Below are 20,355 nucleotides of genomic sequence, written 5' to 3'. Positions count from 1 at the left end.
AGCTTTGTTTCCTCCTAGGCATTTTGGTGGCTGGAAGAAGATAATTAGTATTTTCTTTTCCAGGCTTCATTCAGCGTGACCGTGAGTATACCAAACTGTGAGAGAAGAAGCAGGAACATTATCATAAAACCCGTGGGGCTGGGGGATGCCCTAGAAATACTTGTCAGTCCAGAATGCAGCTGTGACTGTCAGAAGGAAGTGGAAGTGAACAGCTCCAAATGCAACAGCGGGAATGGCTCCTTCCAGTGTGGGGTGTGTGTCTGCAACCCCGGCCACATGGGTCCTCGCTGCGAGTGCGGGGAGGACACTCTGAGCACAGACTCCTGCAAGGAGGCCCCGGAACATCCCTCGTGCAGCGGAAGAGGTGACTGCTACTGTGGGCAGTGCATCTGCCACTTGTCTCCCTATGGAAACATTTATGGGCCTTACTGCCAGTGTGACAATTTCTCCTGCGTGAGACACAAAGGGCTGCTCTGTGGAGGTAAGCTATGTCCAGATTCACCTTACACTGCGACTGTGCAGGTATCAAGGAGGGCTGTGCATCCTTTGTGCCTTCCACAACTACCTGGGCACAGTAGGTGCTCAATAAATGAGCTGATCAGCTGAGTGGGTTCACCTTTAGACCTAAGGTAACTAATCTTCTCTTGTATTTTTTCTGGCTCTGACATCCCCTAGAGGGGAGATCTCTGCCAACTGAACTTACATCTCTATTATTATTTTCCTAAGAGCAAGTAGGTAAAAGATGGAAATGCTTTGCCTTTGGTTATTACCCAGACTCCACAGAACTGCATGTAATCAGAACTCCATTATCTTCCAGACTTTTCTGGATCAGGCCCCTGGTATCTGATCCAACTCTTAAATGCCTATTACTTTGGAAAGATAAAAAGCTAGGCTGCTTAAGGAGCGTACCGCAAAGGACAAGGAACACAGAAATACCAGATGGACTTTCAGGAACTTCATTCATCCCATACATATTTATTAAACATCTGTTATATGACAGATACTAGGTTAGGTGCCAGGTATAATAAAGATGAATAAGGACATATATGAAGAAGGCTATGGAAAGGGTAGAAATGAAAAATCTCTTGAAATTTTTTGAAATTGGGAAAAATTTTAAATAGCAGAAAGATTTATGTTTTAATATCCTTTGCAAATATAAGATCACTATAGTTTAAGAATATATTACATATAAAGTGACTATTATAAAACCATCCTAAGAGATATAAATATATATTTAAGGACAGTCTAGTCAGACAAGAATTACAAATGTGTTAATATACTTTAAAATGATACAGATTTGTGTTACAGTTGAACTATTAACTGATGGCTGAAACCAAGACCTCATGTCTTCCTTTTTCACTATGTGTGAGCAGACAGCTTTTCAAAACAGAAAGCCATTATCTTTAGAGAAAACTAAGCAAGTTATGTTTTCAAACCACAGTGTCAGGAACATATAAAAGAGACTGATTTTCAGGGGAAAAGACCCGAGAAAGGAAGCCTCAAAGAATCCCAAGCTCTTTGAAAAGTCATTTGATTCCCTTAGAAGGGCACCTCCGTTTCATTGCTTCGCTGAAGCTGTTGCTACCAATAGATTCCTCTGAGGCTGCCTTCTTTCTTCCCCCAAAGAGAGTAAAAGTTTAGGGTCTGTCCAGATTGAGACACATTTCTCTCCCCTTTCACTCAAAGGTGTATTTCCTTCTCGCATGGATGTGTTTCCAAACCACATTGCTCCTCTTTTCACAGGAGGCAGACAGGACAGTCTGAAACCAGAAGCCGTCACCAAGCCTTAGAAAACAGATATTCAGCAGAACCCCAGATTGCATTTCTAATAGAAATCTGTAATGAAATATGTGCTCAAGACATTGGCAGTTGCCTTTCAAAAAAAAAAAAATCCTAAGTGTAATCGAATACAAGATAGCAGCAATACCGACCCCACCTATGTTTTGCCCTTTAAATCTGAGGTCAGAGAGATCTAAGGCTGTGTAACCTGGTGGCCTGTGTTCAGCAACACAGCTCTTCTGGTTTCTTGATGGTCTTTCACTTTATTTTGTCTCATGCACGTGAAAGCATGAGCTCAAAAGGAGTTGCCTTGATCTGTGCGTTGCAGTTCAGATGGGCCTGACAATAGTGCCTCTCTTTGTATCAGATTCGGTGATTGCTAAAGAAATTCTATTTAGAAAGTACAATTATTTCTTCAGCTGGACTCAGAAAACTTCACCAATGCCCATTTCCTTCATACATTGGGGTATTTCCCGATCGTCAACCATGACTGTTTCTCAAAAGCTATTTTGTGTTTAGTAACATCTCAAAGGATGTTACTTTGTTATTAGTAACTTTCTCTTTTAAAGGGTATAATAAAAGTAGAGTCATTCAACAGAGAGTAATGGAGCACTCACTATGTGCCTGGCATTGTGCTTAGCAGGAGGATAAAATTGTATCTGGCTTTGTGAACACACTCTGTCGTTGCTGTTTTTTGCAACCAAGGCTGACTGTGCTACAGCATCACTTCTTGGGTAACTCTCACTTATTTTACAACTAATATACTCTGCAGTGTGCAGCTTCCCTGAAGGGCTATTGTCACCATGTTCTTTTCTTGCACCTCCTTCCATCCATCTATAAATGCTCACAGATACAGGGCTCCACTGATATTTTTCCCTTGCCCAAATTCCATTAGCCTTTTAAATTTTGACTGAAAATTCTAACAGGCAGATGGCATGACAGAAAAAACTTCCTGCCATTGTGCCCTTACAGTTATCAGTCAATGGCATTCCAGGAAGCTCTAGCCCTGTAAAAAGAGCCTGATCCATTTTTCTTGATCATTGGTTATCATCTTGCTTCTACATGAAGCCATTGTGAAAGTTTTGCTGTTGTTGTTGTTGTTGTTGTTTTTGTATGAACAGGTACTTCAGATAATTAGCTGTTTGTGGATATCAGTTAACAACTTTTGTGACCTGGTTGATGGTTCTGGAAAGCCCACACAGAAAGGAGGGTTTCTAAATTCTGAAAGGCACTCTTGGAAAGGTTTTCTAAAATTTCTTCCAAGTAATTCTTATGTGCAGTGATAGCAGTTGGGCATTTTCAAAGCCTCTGGACATGGACATTTCATTTGACAATATTTATACACCGTATGAATTTTTCAGAATAAACTTCAATATAAAAATCTCTCCTTATCATGAAAGTAAGTTTCCCCTTTTGTTGAAGAAGAAACAAAAAGCAATTGTAGTTTAGAGGATAGCTTACATAGAAAACTTAAATAAATGGTTTTGGCCTAAACCACCTAACTATTCTTAGCTTTGGATTAATTAGTTCAATTACGAATTAAACAGGTTATGAAATGCCATTGGAATATGTCTTAATGTGATGGATCTGATAAATTTCAACTCATCTTTCATTAGCGAAGTGTATGTCTTTTTAGTGTGTGTGTATGTGTGTGTGTGTTTGTGTGTGTGTGTGTATAAAATATGTACTAAATTACTGTACACACACACCAGGAGCAATCAGAATCCAACAATGTTATCTCCCTAAGGCTATCTTGTCAATCCATCCACACAGCTGGCCAGTCAGCTTTTAGGGAGTATCCACTTCGGGGAAAGAAACAGTGTTAAGGTAAAGTGGTAGACAGAAGGATGAATGAGACATGATCCTGAAGACAATTTGCAAAACAGATCCCACAGTTTAAAAGTATGAGGAACCCTTGTTCATTTAAAATGTCGATGAAGGCCAGGTCATGACAAAAAAGTAACCACTTACTAGACCTAAGTTTACAAGATAAAACCCAGAATCCTTTCTACAGTGAACATGGCAGCGTCTCCTACAAATGGAAACCTGTCTCACTTGTAATTTCTTTTACATCTGTTTGGTTTTCACTATAATTACAGGAGTTTTAATACTGGTGGGTAATTTTGCTTTTCAACTCTTCTTACTGGACAGTGTTTAGGAGTAATAGTAATAACTTACATTTACATACTGTTTATTCATGGGCCAGGCACTGTTCCAAACACTGTTCTACATTATTTCAGGTAATCTTCATAACAATCCTATGAAGTAGGCCCATTAATAATCCCTCCTTAACAATGAGGAAACCGAGGCACAGAAAGGTTGAGTAATTTCCCCAACTTCACCCAGCACAGAAGTACCGGGGCCAGGCTCCAAACCTGTACAGTCTGGCTCTATGTCTGGACACTCACACGCTACATAGTAACCCACCACCATTTCCACGTGCCTTTGGAATGTTGCCGAAAAAGCAAAACTTGCGAGGCAATGCCTGGTGCACATTTCTCTTCCAGAAGAAAAGTATCAGTTACGAAATTTGTAAGTAAGTGTTGTTTGTTTGGAACATCAAATGCCAATTTAGGATCCTGTGTATGACAGACACCCCAAAAATATTATGGAAGAACACAGAAGCCCATTTTCTGAAACCCTCTATTTAGCATTTTACAGTATTTCATACACTAGTATGTAGCCAGCTCTTCAGGACCCCTCCTACCCTGCCTTATCCATAAGGACCCCTGTCTCTGATTATATTTTAATGCTGATGCTCTCCAGGGATTTTCTCACTCCGCTTTCCCTAGGTGATCCGAGCCCCAGCAGCTTCAGCTGCCACCTATCCCTCATGAATTCCAAAACCCAAACTCCAGGTCCATATATCATATTCAACCACCCACAGGTCCCTCAAACTCAACAGAACCAAAAATGAACACATCGTCTTCCCCACTCCAAGCTGCACTCTCTGTGCCAGGCACTGGGGATAAAGCACAGCATGAGTTACTTCCATTTCAGAGCAGCAGAAAGCTGCACCATCCAGCCCATAGCCCAGTCTGGTCACCTGGGGAGGATCCTATCCTCTCTCTTCCCCTCCCCTGCCACCCTGGGGCACTCACACCCTGGCACCCCCTGCCCTGAATTTCATCCCCTTCCCTCTCCATTCCCACTGATGCTGTTCATGGCCTCATATCTTCTTGCCTCTACTGCTGGGACAATCTCTTAACTGATTTTTCTGTCTCTGGTTTGTGTATATATATTTTTTGTTGTTGAAGTTGTGTCAACTTCTGGTATACAGCATAATGCTTCAGTCATACATGAAAATACATATATTCATTTTCATATTCTTTTTCACCATAAGTTACTACAAGATATTGAATATAGTTCCCTGTGCTATACAGTATGAACTTGTTTATCTATTTTATATATATTAGTTAGTATCTGCAAATCTCGAACTCCCAGTTTATCTCTTCCCACCCCAGTTTTCTTACTGTTTTATATCTTTGCTTTCAAAACATTGTATTACTGTATGCCTCTCTCATAACTGGAGAAACTGCATATCAGCCTGTCATCACAAATAAGTGGGTTTTTTTAAAAAAAATAGTATGTATACGACTATAATACTGTATGCCATAAAAATTTTATAACAATTCACTCATTAGTGTATAGGCTAGGCTATTGTCAAGCAATCATCTTGCTTCTTCATTATCAATGCATGAATAGTTCGTTCTACCTGTAAATACATATGAATTTCTTTTTCACACTATCTTTTCCTTTTTGATGTGTAGTGTAGGGAATAGGTATAACATCTACAGTATTTTGCATCATATAAGGCAATACTGATATGTACTGACAGACGATTCATCTTGTAAACAGATGACATAATCTTACAGTATTGATAAATACAATACAGTACTGTAAGTGTATTTTCTCTTCCTTATGGTTTTCTTAATAATAATTTCTCTGGCTCAGTTTATTGTAAGTATACAGTACATAATACATATAACATACAAAATATGTGTTAATTGATTATATTATCAGTAAGGCTTCCAGTCAACCGTAAGCCATGAACAGTTAAGTTTTGGGGAATCAAAAGTTATTCTCAGATTTTGGACTTTGGGGGTGGGAGTGAGACCCCTGAATTGTTCAAGGGTCAACTGTGTGTACACACACACACACCAAGTAGCTATTATTGGCTTCTGGATGATCTCATTTCATCCAGTTATAAATTCTGTTTGATGTAACATCAGGTAATCAATCTGGTCTTCATTTGAGACCGGATGAATACATCTACACAGCTAGCAAAATATGTTCCATAAAATGTATCTACACTACCCACCCCCCCGACTCACTTTCTTCTCATTTTTTTCTTCAATTTCTTTGACGGTGTTTAAGGCTAAGAGATTAGGTGGCCCCCAAGATCTGGAAGTGGTTTTAGCCCTGAGAAACCCAGAGCTTTGTTTTGCAGGTAACGGCGACTGTGACTGTGGTGAGTGCGTGTGCAGGAGCGGCTGGACAGGCGAGCACTGTAACTGCACAACCAGCACGGACCCGTGCATCTCTGAAGACGGGGCACTCTGCAGCGGGCGAGGGGACTGTGTGTGCGGCAGGTGTGTGTGCACCAACCCTGGAGCCTCAGGACCGACCTGCGAACGCTGTCCCACCTGCGGCGATCCCTGTAATTCTAAACGGTAATGTCTCCTCTTTCTTCAGTCCTTTTTGTCTGTAGGTTTCATGATGATCCAAGTTATAATGACATTTTTATAAGCTCAGACCTCAGATTGCTTTTCCTGGCTTTAGTCTCCAAGCATCCATCAAAACACACAAACCCGCAAGGCCCCTGTGATCGGCGGCCCGGAACAGCAGTCTCCCACTTGCCTGTCAGTGCTGATTATCCAGGACCACAATGTCACATTTCTGCTAGAGCCTAGCATGGGGAAGCTGAGCTGATGTCCCACACTGATAACATCAGATAGCCTCTCCTGTACAAAACCAGCCACATATCAGGAATGCCCTGGGGGTAGACTGACGACACTCACATTCAGTGCTTTCTAAAGGGAAACAGACAAGCTTCATTCTTATCTAGAAGTTTGTAGCCTGACCTGACTGATTCATTTCTATCTATAAACTCATAAAGGCAAAGAGGCAGAAGGATGATCTTGGCCTTCAATTCCTTGTGTCTTCTTTACCACTCATGCTCTTTGGCACCTTTCTTTGGTTGTTATTCTACACAGCAATTGTGAATTCCACTTTCTTTTATACCGTGTGAACAACAACAACAACAAAACCACCACATTTTTAAATTTTCCAGTTAAAAAAACTTTCTTTGGTTAGCAGCTAACTTCTTAATGGCAGCAGGGCAACATCTGTAGATGAAGTGAAGCAAATCTCCAAATTGGCTGTTCTGACACTGCAGGTATACTGTGTTATGCAGCTAACGTGCTTAAGCAGTTTATATTCTTGTTAACTCTAGTACCCCAAATGGTGACATTGGCATTTCCAATGTAAGCAAAGTGAGAAAATCAATATTATCGATATTCACTCAGTGGCTACTCACTATTCAGGTGTCAAAACTTCTCTCTCACTCTGCCCAGACACATGCCAAGAGAAACGTGGGCACAGGGTTAGACTTACTTGAGTAGAATTTAATGTGAAATGCCCTTTCAAGGTATTCTACTGTTTTTCTATTCTATCTTCTCTGTGAACATGATTCAATCTTAAATCTGGTTTATAAGACATGAAATTAATAGTCAGAGTAGTTTGAATTTGAAGAATCAGGTAGAGTGATTTCCTTGGTGTTTGTTAATTCTGAGATGAGTCCATTCTTCCATTTATTTATTTATGCACTTATTTATCAAATAAGTTTTAAGTATGTGCCATAGGCCAGAGGTCAGATTAGGCCATGGGCATGCAGTACTGACTGAGGCAGTTATAGATAGTGTCTGCTGCCACAGGTGCTGAGCATCTACTGGGAAAGACAGACATTTTAAAAGTGACTGTAATGATATCTGGGCTGACAGTGAAAATAGGGGATAGAGAGGGTGCTGTGGAACTCTATGGCAAGTGATAAGGCTGCCAGATAGCTTGGACAGCCATCAATGGGGTGCACAAAGGGGAAGAGGTCTTAAGGGCTTCCACAATCTCCAGCAGCCCCCTGCAAAGCCACTCCAAGTAAATAGACAGCCTAGAAAAACGCAGTGTGCTTTCACTTCCAGATAGGACTTCTATCCCCACTCCCACATAGAGTGTTGCCCCTAAGCCCTTCTTACAGAGAAGTTCAGAGGCTTCCACTCCAAGGGAACTAACTGATAAGACTTAGAGAAGGCTTAGTTTAGGAAGTGTGGTTCCGGCTGAGATTTGATGAGGCATGGGTTAGGGTGGGAAACGTTTCTGGCACTTAGAAGAGTGTATCTTTCCTTGGCCAGGGGAAGAGAGAGGCAGCATGATGTGTGCCCACAGCAAAAAACTTTTGCTGTTTTGGGTTATTCCAAATACAATCTGTTTGTAAAGTGATTTTCAGCACAGGATTAACTCAGTGTCTAAATGTACTTTGCTGTATAGACATCATTAGAGTAGCTTAATTCCTTGGCTGTGTTCTTAGAAATACACTTTTCTCTAAGTAGCAATCTTTTATTAAAAAGCCGGCATTAATGAGGATCCAGGCTGTAATCATTAGCTTTTGAAAATACCCTTATCAAGGCTTGGACTCATTCAAGAGTTACAGAGAAGTGAATCTTTAAAATACTCATTCATGACATATACGAATTCTTGGAATTCTTGTTAAAATACAGATCATTTCTGTTAAGAAATTCATACTTTGTCTAATCTCTAGTCATATTTTAGCAGCTTAAACCCTTCCCAGGAAAATGTATAATGGAAATAAATCTAAGTCAAATACTAAAATATTTGAGATTTTTGTTGTTGGGAATTTTTTTTAAACTAACCAGTCAGAAATAATCATTATAGATGAATGAGGATAGTAACTATTACCAAGGCTGGCTCAGGGAACATTGATTACTGAGTGGAATTTAGAATACAGCATTTCCACTTGGATGTCACCCAACCATCTTTCTGAAAGTAACAAAACACAACATCCTCTCTCAGACACTCCTGGAGACGGAACCACAGTAGCAGCATTAAAGCAATATCCGAGCTGCATAGCTATTTTCCACCAACGCAAACTGATCAACTCTGTTGAATAATGTTCACAGGAGCTGCATTGAATGCCACTTGTCTGCGGATGGCCAGACCCGAGAAGAATGTGTTGACAAATGCAAACTAGCTGGCGTGACCATCAATGAAGAAGAAGGTGCTACTTATCTTAAATTGCTTTTTTTCTCTTTGCGTAGTTTTGGAGAGGCAGAAATTGTGGAGGGCTTTTCAGGAGTTCAGCCTCATTTGTACCAGGGCATTAGTTCACTCACATTCCTTTTTAAGAGTAAATGCATTCCAGAAGGCTAAAGACTTGATGGTTTGGGATATAAGCAATTTAAAGTCATGACTATTCTATTTGACTTCAGCTCTGTTGGCAAGTTCATCTCTGCTTACCACGTGCAATTGGAGAGAACTCCAGAATGCTCTATTTTTTTGAGTTAAAAGAGAAGAAAATTGAAGAAATAGCTAAATGTTAACCCCCAAGCTGAAATAGTCCTCTATCATCTGATTGCCTTATTTCAAGATAGGACAAAGTGAGGTGCAACACAGGTTTTCTGACACCAGGCAGTGTCTGGTTAGGGGCCATTTTCCCTCTCTTCCCCTTCTCATGCTTTACTCCCAACTTTTCAGACATGGGTGTTACATGATCATCCTTAATTCTCTGCTGCCTCAGCCCCAAATGACAAGAAGGGCCTGTTACCTTTAACTGGCTTTCACCTGCCATTTTTGAGGTGAATACCTTAAAATCAGATTCTTTCTAATGGCAAAATGTTATCTCAAATATTTAAGTAGATTTTATTTTAGCTGGGGAGGCATTAAAAAAATAATTTGTGAACTTTGAAACAAAGCAGATGACTAATTCCTCCCAAAGGGACCATCTGGGGGGATGTGTTTATCCATCATCACAAAATCTGCATTATCCAGCTGCTAAGGTAGGGACATTGCTCTGCACACCTTAGAGATGCGGCCTCGATGCATCTCAGGCAGAGAGGAATAATCAAAATAATAATTTATGACACTCTAGGATATGTACCTTGAATAGATGAAATTAGAATACAGAAATTAATCCATTTCCAAAATGGAATAAGCTAGTGATCTTTATATTGTTTTGAAAATGACCTACATTGTTTCAAAATTGAGGTTTCTGACTGCACAGTTAAATAACCCTTTATAGAGGGGCAGTATTAGTGCTCATAAAACCAGTCGCCTGTACTTCTCTGCTGCCTAAAGATAAATATGCCAAATAGCTGTAAATTGGATGAGGTGGTGTGTACCTTACACAAATATTGAAGGTAAGATGCAGCAAAAACACAGAGAAAAACGGCATTGGTGGACTGTCCACATTAGTAACTAGTACAAAGTCTCAGCATAGCCTTCTGGCTTCATTTCTCAGCAAACAGTTGGGATATTTACCATGTGTTTGGAAGAAATGACTAAAAATTGCAGAAAATGCTCTGCAAATTACTAGAACTGAATTGACTAGCAGCATGGGAAATCTAATGTGCCAAGGGGAAAAAAGAAGTAAACCTCGGAACCATGTAAATCATAAACAGGGGATTACTATATTTAAACACACAGTTTTCTGATATAGATTATCATAAGTGCTTGGATTTGAAAGGAAGGCTAGGTTCTCAAGTGGCATTTAAAGTATCTGCGTTATTCTTTTTCGGTAATTGACTAAATTATCTTCAAAATAGAGGAATACAACTATTTCTAACTCAGAAATTGAATGTAATAATTGGATTACTAACACCATTTAAAGCACTCATCTTGATGAATTTAAGAGAAAAAAAATTTTGTCAGCCTGTGCATTAAAAAGTCATTTTTCTAACGGGAGCTTTTTATAAGTTCTATTTCAAGTTACTCACCCAGTTGTGTTATTGATCATGTCATCTTGAAAGCATCACAACACACTTGCTCTTCCATGGGGTCTTTTGTCAACCCATCCGTCCCCTAACAAAGACACGGAGAAAAAGATAAAATAAGCATAAACTTCATAATCTGAATAAATTCTTCCTCAGCTGTGCTGTGGTGACTTGGGTGAGCATTTCTAAAGACATGTGGTTTAACTTTGCTCATTCCATCTTACTGAAAGAGAAGTTTTTAATTTACCTCAACATTCATGTACTCAGAGCATTGCTCCTCACAGTGTCCTCCAAGGAACCCTAGTCCTGAAAGTGTTAAGTGGACAGGAGCACCCGTGGTCATATACATTTTGAAAATGGGAAACTAAGCTTATCGTTTTCTTTGCAAGACTCAGAGTTGTTTTGCACATTAAATGTGAACCTTAAATGCGTAAAAATGTGCACTGTGAATTTTCAAAAGAGACAAAGGGAGGAATTAGAGTAAGGAGGAATTCCCAAACTTATTTGACCACAGAACCCTTTTTTTTCCCCTTGGGAAACTGTTTTCTCTGAGAACTAAGGGGCTTCAAAGGGGAGGTTTTAAATTCATGGTTATCTTGATTCAATGGTGCAGACAGTTTACATTTTCGACATCTTTCCTGGACCCCAACCTGTCCACCTCCATCCTCACATTTCTTCCTTTTCTAAGTATGATTTCATGGACTGCCTGAGATCTCATTTTCATTGTCTTATTCTAGAACAGCACTGCTGACACTCATAAAAGTGGGTAAAAAAGAAAAGTCCATTTCTAATGAACAACAGAAGAAGACCTTAGCAGCTAATTACGCAAATCTCTAGCCCAAGCTGGACCCTTTCACTGCACATCCAGTAATACCATTTTAATACCCAAACACTACAAAACAGGCTAAATCTAGAGTCATAACAGTCATGAAAAGGAGTGGCGAAGTAATTAAAGCAAGAAGGGAGTCATGACTCAAAGGTCATATTAGCAGTTCCATTAAAACTTAAAAAAATCCTGGCCAAGGAAATTAAGCCTCCCTGTGCTTCCGTGTAGCTATTTAAGAGAAAATAAAACACACAGGATTAATATTACTGAAAGGAGTATTATAAGCTGTCTACATATTTTCTACCTGAGAATAAAATGTTCCATGAAGTAAGTTTGAGAAGAACAGTGGGTGTGCACTGTCATGGCAGAGAGGGGGAGGGAAGGAAATAAACACTCCAACAAGAAAAAGAGACTTCCTGAGACCCCGAATCCCAGCTCATGGGAGTGGTTTGGTAGGAGCATGTGTGGTGAAGGTCATCTAAAAGTGGGCAAAGGATGAATTATACATGCAGAGCTGTTGCTCTCAAACACGTGGAATCACAAATTTCACAAATCAAGGGTTGCCCCTGGGTTCCCCAACCTCTTCATCAAAATCACTTTATTAAAAATAACATTCACAATTCACTGAAATACAAGCTCCTGTCCAAATCACTGACTTCTTAGATCAGAAGAGCCAGGGCTGGGTCTCTGGAATGCATAATTTCAAAACTTCTAGGTGATATAGATGATCGTAAACTTTTGGGAATGACCAGATGAGAATAATTTGTAATTAGATGTCATATGCTTGTGTAAACAGATGCTTCTAATGGATTCAAAAACAGTTTGCTCCCTTAAATTTATCCTCTGAAATCTTATTAATAATGCTAAATGTTTTACTAGTCCCCATTGTCATAGACAATACAGGCATAGTTCTTATGAACTCTGGCATGGGGTGTTTATCGTACAAATTAGATGTAAAAAACAGCTTAATATTTCTGTCTTTCTATGGCTATGGCATTGTTTAACCAAAAATAGACTATTATTTAATTTTTCTTTGTTAGAATCAGAGAACACATGTAGATTCTGTTTTATTAAAACCTTTTTGGGTTTAAGCTAATGAGAAAGTTTCCATCTAGCAAGACTATGTCCAAGGTTATATGGGATGGGCCCAGTTTTAACATTCTGACGACTAATATTGGATCATATGTCTCAAAATTTTAGGATAAAAGCAAATGGTCATTCTGTTTACAGGTTTCTGAAAAAGTGTAATGGTATCATTAAAATGTCTCCAACTTAGAAGATAGGAGAAGATTAAGCAAGTGTTTTTTTTTTAATTAGAAAAATGCTACATAATTTTGGCATAGATGCCAGACCATTAAAATGTCTGACAAATAGTATTAACATCTTAGATGGACCATTTTACTATATTATCAGTTTCTGTCATGAAATTCATTTTCTGCTTCTCGAAGGAGCTCAAAAATTTTTTTCTATTTAGAAAAGATTTGAGAAAAACCAATTTTTTTGGGGGGGAGGTAATTAGGTTTTTATTAATTTTTTTTAATAGAGGTCCTGGAGATTGAACCCAGGACCTTGCATGTGCTAGGCAAGTACTCTACCACTGAGCTATAACCTCCCTGCCCCCTGAATTTGTTTCAAGTTGAGAAAAGGGCTATACTGAATAGTAGGCAAACTGTCATTCTGGTCTCCTTTTATTCTGGGGTTTACCTTTATCCTTCTGGTCCCTGAGCTACATAACACTTCAATCTCCATTTCCTCATATTAATTTATATTTATTGTTGTGACAATACATGGCCAGCAATCTTGACTATATCATTGTGGGGGAGGCCTCTTTAGCAATACTGGTGTCAGTGGAGACGGTATAGTCTCTTTCTGAAATGTAATCTAGGCTTCCTCCCAGATGCTCTCGGCCAAGGAGAGTTTATAGCTTCCTCATTACCATAATCAGGGCCATTCTGTTCCCAAGACAGCTAAGCGTACCTGCCCTGAAATACTTTCACTCTCTTGAAATCCTGCTCTCATCAGATTGGTGGGTGCATTAGATGGTCAGTCCTGATTGACCACACCTGGAACTTTTCTTCTGGAACATGAGTAGAAACTAAAACCTCAGTGGGTGGGGAAAATCCTGTGTCTTTTCTATTCCTGTTCTGCAGGGTTGAAAATTCCTATTTGCATAATAAAACTCAATACTACTTTGCCTTAAAAAAAATCTCTTTTGGCATCTCATTTAACCTAATGAATGACTCCTTTATCTACAGATTTCTCAAAGGATAGTTCTGTTTCCTGTTCTCTGCAAGGAGAAAATGAATGTCTTATTACATTCCTAATAACTACAGATAACGAAGGGAAAACCATCATTCACAGCATCAATGAGAAAGGTGGGTGACATGCCTTCCATTGTAAGAGATGCTACACAGGAGAGGAGAAAACACCTTACCAGCTCACCAGGAAAGATATTTCCAAATTTTTGATGGAGTGCTTCTACTTTTTCAATAATTGAAAGGTATCTGTTGAAAGGTTTGAGATGTTCCAATGTCTCTTATTAAGACCAGATAACGAGATTAAGTGTATTTGTACGAATCCCTGAAAGCTGACTGATTGATGAATTGTAGAAAGGTGGACCAATTAAATGCAATGTAAGTAAAAGGTATATTTTTAGGAAAGGCTAGCAGGGAGGAGGAGCATAAGTCTAAGAGAATGAGTTTTGAGTCAGGCAAATCTGGGCTCAAGACCTGCTCCACCACTTAATTGACATTCTGGCAGATACTTGCCTCTGTGAGTCTCTATTTCCTCATCAGTAATATGGGGAAAATAACAGTATTTTCTTTTATGGGTCAATTCAAGGATTAAATGAAATAATGCATGTAAAACATGTACCAGTTCATATCTTGCCCAGTGGGTCATTAAGTGCTAATGCTCAGTCAGAAAAGATGTGAAGTGGCAAGGAAGGAAGGAAGTGATCTCTAAAGGAAGTCAGAACCCATCACTTCTGTGGGTTTTCCTCTCTACCAACTCAGGGAGTTGGCTTGGGACTTGGGAAGCCCTCAAATAAAAATTCCATCTTCGGTGAAGGGGAGAGAGAAGCTTGTATCAGAAAAGAATATGGTGGGAAAAGTACTTCTGCTGAGAAATTCTTAAATTTTAGTGAGTGTCACCTGGGGAGCCTGTTACATTGCTTGCATCCTGAGTCAGCAAGCTGGGTGTGTGGCCCAGGACTCTCTGCCTTGTAACATTTCTCCAGGCGACTCTGGTACAGATGGCTTCCAGACCTCCTCTGAGTGACTCTGCCCTAATAGCCCTGGCTGCCTTCTTAGATATTCACTGGTGCTTCACCTTTTCCATCTTCAATTAATGATGTGTCCCTAAGCCTTTCTGGCAGAAATGACAGCTGCATTAAATCGGACCTCTCCAGACCTTGTCAGCAATCGCCTCCTTCCCTCAAAAGCTTGGCACCCAAGTTCTCCCCTAGACAACAGAAGCAGGGGCAGGCTAGAAGGCAGATGGGTTTTTGTTGTGTGTGCTGGCTTATCAGTGGGCTGACAAAAGATGAAGTCCTGAATTGGAAGCCAAGGGACCAAACTGCCATCACTTAAGAGTGTGAAAAGCAATACCAAAATTACCGAAAAGTAAGTTTAAGACATTATAAACCAACCAAGAAAACATGGCTAGAAAAATATCCCATTGCAGTCCTGAGGGTCAGGAGAGGTAGAGGTCAGCACAATGCAAGATGCAAGGGCACAGTGGTGACCTTGCAGCTCAGCTGGGCAGGGGGCACCTGAAGACTCACTCTTGAAAATCTGTAAATCAACTTCTTCTTTCTTTAAATCAACTTTGAAATCCGTATATAAAGGGCATTGTAGGGGCCATTTGTTAAAGAAAGTTAAGGTGAATCCTGCTATACGGAAAAGACACTTCATAGTACAAAAGAACTGCCTCCTCATTATCTGTTTTATAAAGTCAAATTCTTCAGCTCCACTGCCACCCTCTATTTGTGACCATGACAGTGGCTTCAGCACGTCCTCCTGAAATCAAAGCCATTCCTTATAATAGCGATTCCACTGTAAAAGCAAGTTCCAAACAAAAATGAACTTCCAGAAGAGGGTCTGTTTTTAATTCAGGGGCTTTTGTATCTAGTTGGTTTGATTTTGACTTTTTTTTCCTTGTGAAATGTATCTTTGGCTGTTAAATGCCTCCTCATTACTGAACAGCTGGGTTTTTCCTCTTTTATCCGTCCGCACAATAGGAGTGGCACAGCAACATGCCATCTTCCTGAGAGCCCTCAGGTGCTCCGATGTCTTTTTGTTAAGGTTCTTTATTCTCCCTATGCTTTTGTAGCAGGGAAAAGTCAGGGGGAATTACCTCCCTGAGGCTTAACAGGAGTCACCTGACAGCTTCAAGGATGCTTCTTTCCTGATGAACGTTCGAGTTCCTAGACAGGCCCGGAGATTCCAGGGGCCCTGAGGGCAGAACCCGTCCCCAGGAGTCTGCAGTCCCCTCTCACAGCTCTAAGGCCAGAGAATCCCAGGGCAGCCGGTTGCAGGCAAGGGGGGAAAAGAAGCAAAATGAGAAGGGAGGATTTGAGGGATTTCCAGGGTTCTCCAAACAAATAGAAAAAGAAACCAAGTGAAGAGTCACCATCAGACAAAAGTCATCATGTGTGGATGTAGGGAGAGCTTCACTCATCTTTTTTCCGGAGAAGCTTTCGAGGATAAGAGCCACGTTCATGAGAGCCACAGTCAATGAATGATAGTTGGGGAGCCCTCCTGGCAGGGATGTGGGTGTAAATGTTACACCCACAGGTTCCAAATTGGAGGTTCCAGGCCCTTGAGGTCTTGAGGATAGAAGAGGGAGAAGGGTGCATTGTTGTAATGATAAGAAGAAGAAGAAAATAGCAGCTCTCATTTATTGAGCCCTTACTAATAACATATACCAGGTGTTATTCTATGTGTTTTACATGAGTTGATGCATTGAATACCCTCAACAACCATAGAAAGCAGGCATTGCTATTATTTCCATTTTACAGGTAAGGAAATTGGGAAGTTAATAATTTGCTAGGTCCTGCAGCAGTTAAGTACCAGCACTGGTTGGGGACTCCGGCCGGCTGGCCTGGAGCCCATGCTCTTAGCTACTGTGCTACACTGCCTCCCACTGGCTGTACAATCACCATAAATATCTGAATCCCCAAAATATGTCAGATCAGCATTCTCTGAGAGAAATGTTATGCAAACCACGTATGTAATTCAAAATGTTCTAGTAACCACATTAGAGAGTATAAAAGAAATTAATGTTAATAACATGTTTTATTTAATCTGTCATATCCAAAATATTGTTATTTCAACATATAATCAACACAAAAATGATCAGTGAGATGTTTTACTTTTGTTTCCACGTCAAGTCTTCAAAATCACTGTGTGTTTTATACTTAGCACAAAACCTAAAACCAAAAAGTCACATTTCTAGTGACTACTGAGCAGTAGCCACGTGTAGCAGAGCTATCAGACTGGCAGCGTTTTTAACTCAGAACCTTAGAATTAGGTGCAGTACCGACCAGGACTCAATAGGCAACCCTGGATGGCACACATGGTAGAGAAAGCCCTTTTCTCCCACCCAAAAACATGTCTTCAGTCTGAGCATCTCCAGAAATACTAAAGAGAATATGGAAAGTGGACATTTCTATTGTGTAATACCTGCTCTGGAGCTTGGGCCAAAATCCTTTGTTAAGATTATGTTTAATTCCAAATGACTCTTAAGTTCTTTAAATAATTACCTCTGCCAGGCCATGCCTGTTTCTCCTTTATTTATCCCCTCCTGGAGAGCCCTCCTAATTCATGTTCTGGCTGCAAGGTCTCAGCAAGCTTCATCTTGCTTTGAGCATGAATGTTCTATGCCCCACCCCAGACATCTCAGAGTTAAAGATGGAGTCAGGATATGTTCTCATTGATATGGGCCTGCCACTTTCTGTGCAAGAGCATTGCTAACCTATTAGAAGCAGCCATGGTTCATTTGCTATGCTAGAAACAGTCTTTTAGATCTTCATACTGTAGTAGCTATTTCATTAGCTCCTTTACTTATTTCTGTGTAATCTCCTTACATGATTTTTTGGCCAAAGAACAAAAGTATGTGAGGCCAGGCATCATGCTGTTAAGGGGGTCATTAGTCCCGCTCAAATTCAGATCAGCTATAGATCTTACCTTGAAAGCAGCGTGACTAGTCCTGTGTGTATAACTCTCCTTATTAAATATCTAAAAGCAATAAGAGTTAGGATAAACTAAACATGATTCATTTCCTCCCCAGATACCATGGATTTGCCTCACTTCTTGCAGAGGGAGGCAGATATTTAATGATAATTTTTATGTGGGATTTTTTTTCCCATGAAAGCAAGGGGAGAGCTTAATTATAATGTTTCATTAAGAAATGTATCATCTCCCAGGCATATTGCAAAGATTATTAGTCATTCTGCTGTCAATGAGGGAAGGTACTGTATAATTTCAGAATTACATTAATGTCATCAATAGAATCAAAGTAACATTTCATAGAATGTTCGTGTTGAAAGGACTACACAGAACACCCAAGTTCCCAAACTTCCCTGAAAATAAGAATCACTTGGGATACTTTTAATAATAAAAAATCTGTGGCTCCATCCAAGACCTCTTGAATCAGGATCTCAGGGGAAGAGTCTGGGAATTTTGGGGGTGGGTTTAATAAGCATGAGCACCTGGCTTAATTTTATCATCAGGGAAGTTAAGGGAACACTAAAGTCCCACAGCTTTGTTTTACAGACGAAGGTACTGGGGCTCAGAGAGGGAAGAGGGACTTAATGGATTTCAGACAGCTACTGTCCTTCAGAGTGGAGCTGAACCCACCTCTCCTGACCCCAGTCCAGAAATTTTCCAGGACACCAGGGCACTGCATTGGAGTTAAAAAAACAAAAAAAAAACAAAACAAACAAACAAACAAAAAAAACTGAAAGCCACGATTGTCTTCTACATTTTAAAAAGGAAGCAGCAAGTAGTAAACTTTCCAAGAGGTAGGTTTTAGGTTTTACATAATTTTGAAAATAGACGGTTCATGTTTCAAGAAAATCCATGAAAAAGTAATTGTGTGTGTGTGTGTGTGTGTACACATTCCTTTTCTACTTCATTATATACCCAGAAGAGACCACCTTTAGTGATTGAACTATAGTCTTTTTCATGGTCCTTTAAATATTCCATGTGTATTAACTGTCACTCTTTTGGAGTCTAATTCTTTTTGAGTCAGCCATTTAAGTGTATAGCCATTTGCTTTGAAGCCATTTAAGTGTATAGCCATTTGCTTTATCTTTTGTTCTACTTTGAAGGAATAAGGCTATCCTTCAACAAGTAACTCATTTTTTTTTTAATTCAGCAAAAGAAAAGATGTTTCCATTTTCCCTGTACGTGAGAAAAAATATGGTTGGAAAATTTAATGAGAAATGTTTTCTCTACATTGGAACACTATTGTACCATCTTCTTAATACAATTTTGTTTCCACAGATTGTCCAAAACCTCCGAATATTCCCATGATCATGTTAGGGGTTTCACTGGCTATTCTTCTCATTGGGGTTGTCCTACTGTGCATTTGGAAGCTGCTGGTGTCATTTCATGATCGGAAAGAAGTTGCCAAATTTGAAGCAGAAAGGTCAAAGGCCAAGTGGCAAACGGTATGTGCCCACTTAGGGGCTACTCCTTGTCCTTTGGAAGGGATGGGGTGTCAGCCTTCTTCTGCTCCAAGAGAGAGTTAAAATGTCATGTTCTTTCTCTGTTCCTTTCTCTACATCCCCAACAGCTGATTTCTGTTCTGCTTTGGGAATAAAGGAACCTTTGTTCTTTATCTGGGACCCAGACAGCCCTCATAGCATACATTTGTCTCTGTGCAGTGAAGATTTCCCCTACTCTGAAGAGTCTCATGAAACTCCTCATATAGCTACCTAGGGACATCAATGTTATACATTTTATTCCTCACCACCAGGAGGACTCTGCCAGAATCACTTGATAAAGCATTGGTGCTGTATCTGAACATTCCATACATCGGTTGTTATAGCTAATGGAATAAGGTTCCTAAGTAGTATGACCGCTCATGCCAATTTCCATGGAAATACTCATTACCCATAATAGGTTACACAGTAAAGTCGAGAAGACTTTTTAAATACCATCCAGTTAATTTTTCTGAATAACATGAATTTTAAACAGCTACCTGAAAAGAACCCCAAAAGTATCAACTGCTAAATATATGTACTCAATAGATGTAATTTATGTCTCCTCTTCACACCAGGCAAACACAAAACAGGACTCCAATTTTCTGTGTTTCTTTTCCACAGGAGAGATAATTACATTTCTAGAGGCCCACAGAAACAATTTCATGGTTTTAATTTCATATCTCTCTCTCCCTCTAATGCTGTGTCCGCCTATCTAATAGCAATTATCTTACATTGCTGATTCTAAAAACAGTGATATCACCGGAGAAAATACAGGCAAACACAATGCGCCTCTGGGTTCATCTCCCCCAAATAAATTGATGTTAACACTTTTTTCTCTAAGTCTATAATGATATCTTCAATATCTAAAGCAAACAGAATGTTCTGTTTTGGATAAATTTATCTTGATAAGGGATGTTTATATCTTATGCAGTTATTTTGAAATAACCATATATATCTGGTGCAGGGCAATGGACGAGGAAAATTTTTATCTATTTTATCTTTCCATTAAAAATGCCTTTAAACACGACAACCAGATG

At 39.7% G+C, this 20,355-nt stretch overlaps 1 protein-coding gene and 1 long non-coding RNA gene across 5 annotated transcripts in view; one reads left to right on the top strand and one right to left on the bottom strand.

Annotated features, from left to right (window-relative positions):
* Positions 1-20,355, bottom strand: part of LOC116153024 (uncharacterized) — a 344,527-nt gene that overhangs the window by 160,727 nt on the left and 163,445 nt on the right. For both annotated transcript variants that reach the window (XR_010380594.1, XR_004136693.2), the window contains exon 5: positions 10,785-10,869. This is a non-coding gene — a long non-coding RNA (uncharacterized LOC116153024). The remainder of the gene's footprint in view (positions 1-10,784; positions 10,870-20,355) is intronic.
* ITGB6 (integrin subunit beta 6) overlaps positions 1-20,355 on the top strand; it is a 70,941-nt gene that overhangs the window by 43,900 nt on the left and 6,686 nt on the right. For all 3 annotated transcript variants that reach the window (XM_010985584.3, XM_010985583.3, XM_010985585.3), the window contains 5 exons: positions 64-481; positions 6,230-6,452; positions 8,973-9,070; positions 13,863-13,982; positions 19,116-19,282. In XM_010985584.3, the coding sequence (XP_010983886.1) occupies positions 64-481; positions 6,230-6,452; positions 8,973-9,070; positions 13,863-13,982; positions 19,116-19,282 (1,026 nt within the window). The remainder of the gene's footprint in view (positions 1-63; positions 482-6,229; positions 6,453-8,972; positions 9,071-13,862; positions 13,983-19,115; positions 19,283-20,355) is intronic.

The sequence above is a fragment of the Camelus dromedarius genome, chromosome 4 (genome assembly GCF_036321535.1).
Source record: "Camelus dromedarius isolate mCamDro1 chromosome 4, mCamDro1.pat, whole genome shotgun sequence".
In the NCBI taxonomy this organism is placed as follows: Eukaryota; Metazoa; Chordata; class Mammalia; order Artiodactyla; family Camelidae; genus Camelus; species Camelus dromedarius.
The sequence above is the reverse complement of the archived record's forward strand: the minus strand, read 5'-3'. Positions and strand labels throughout refer to the sequence as shown.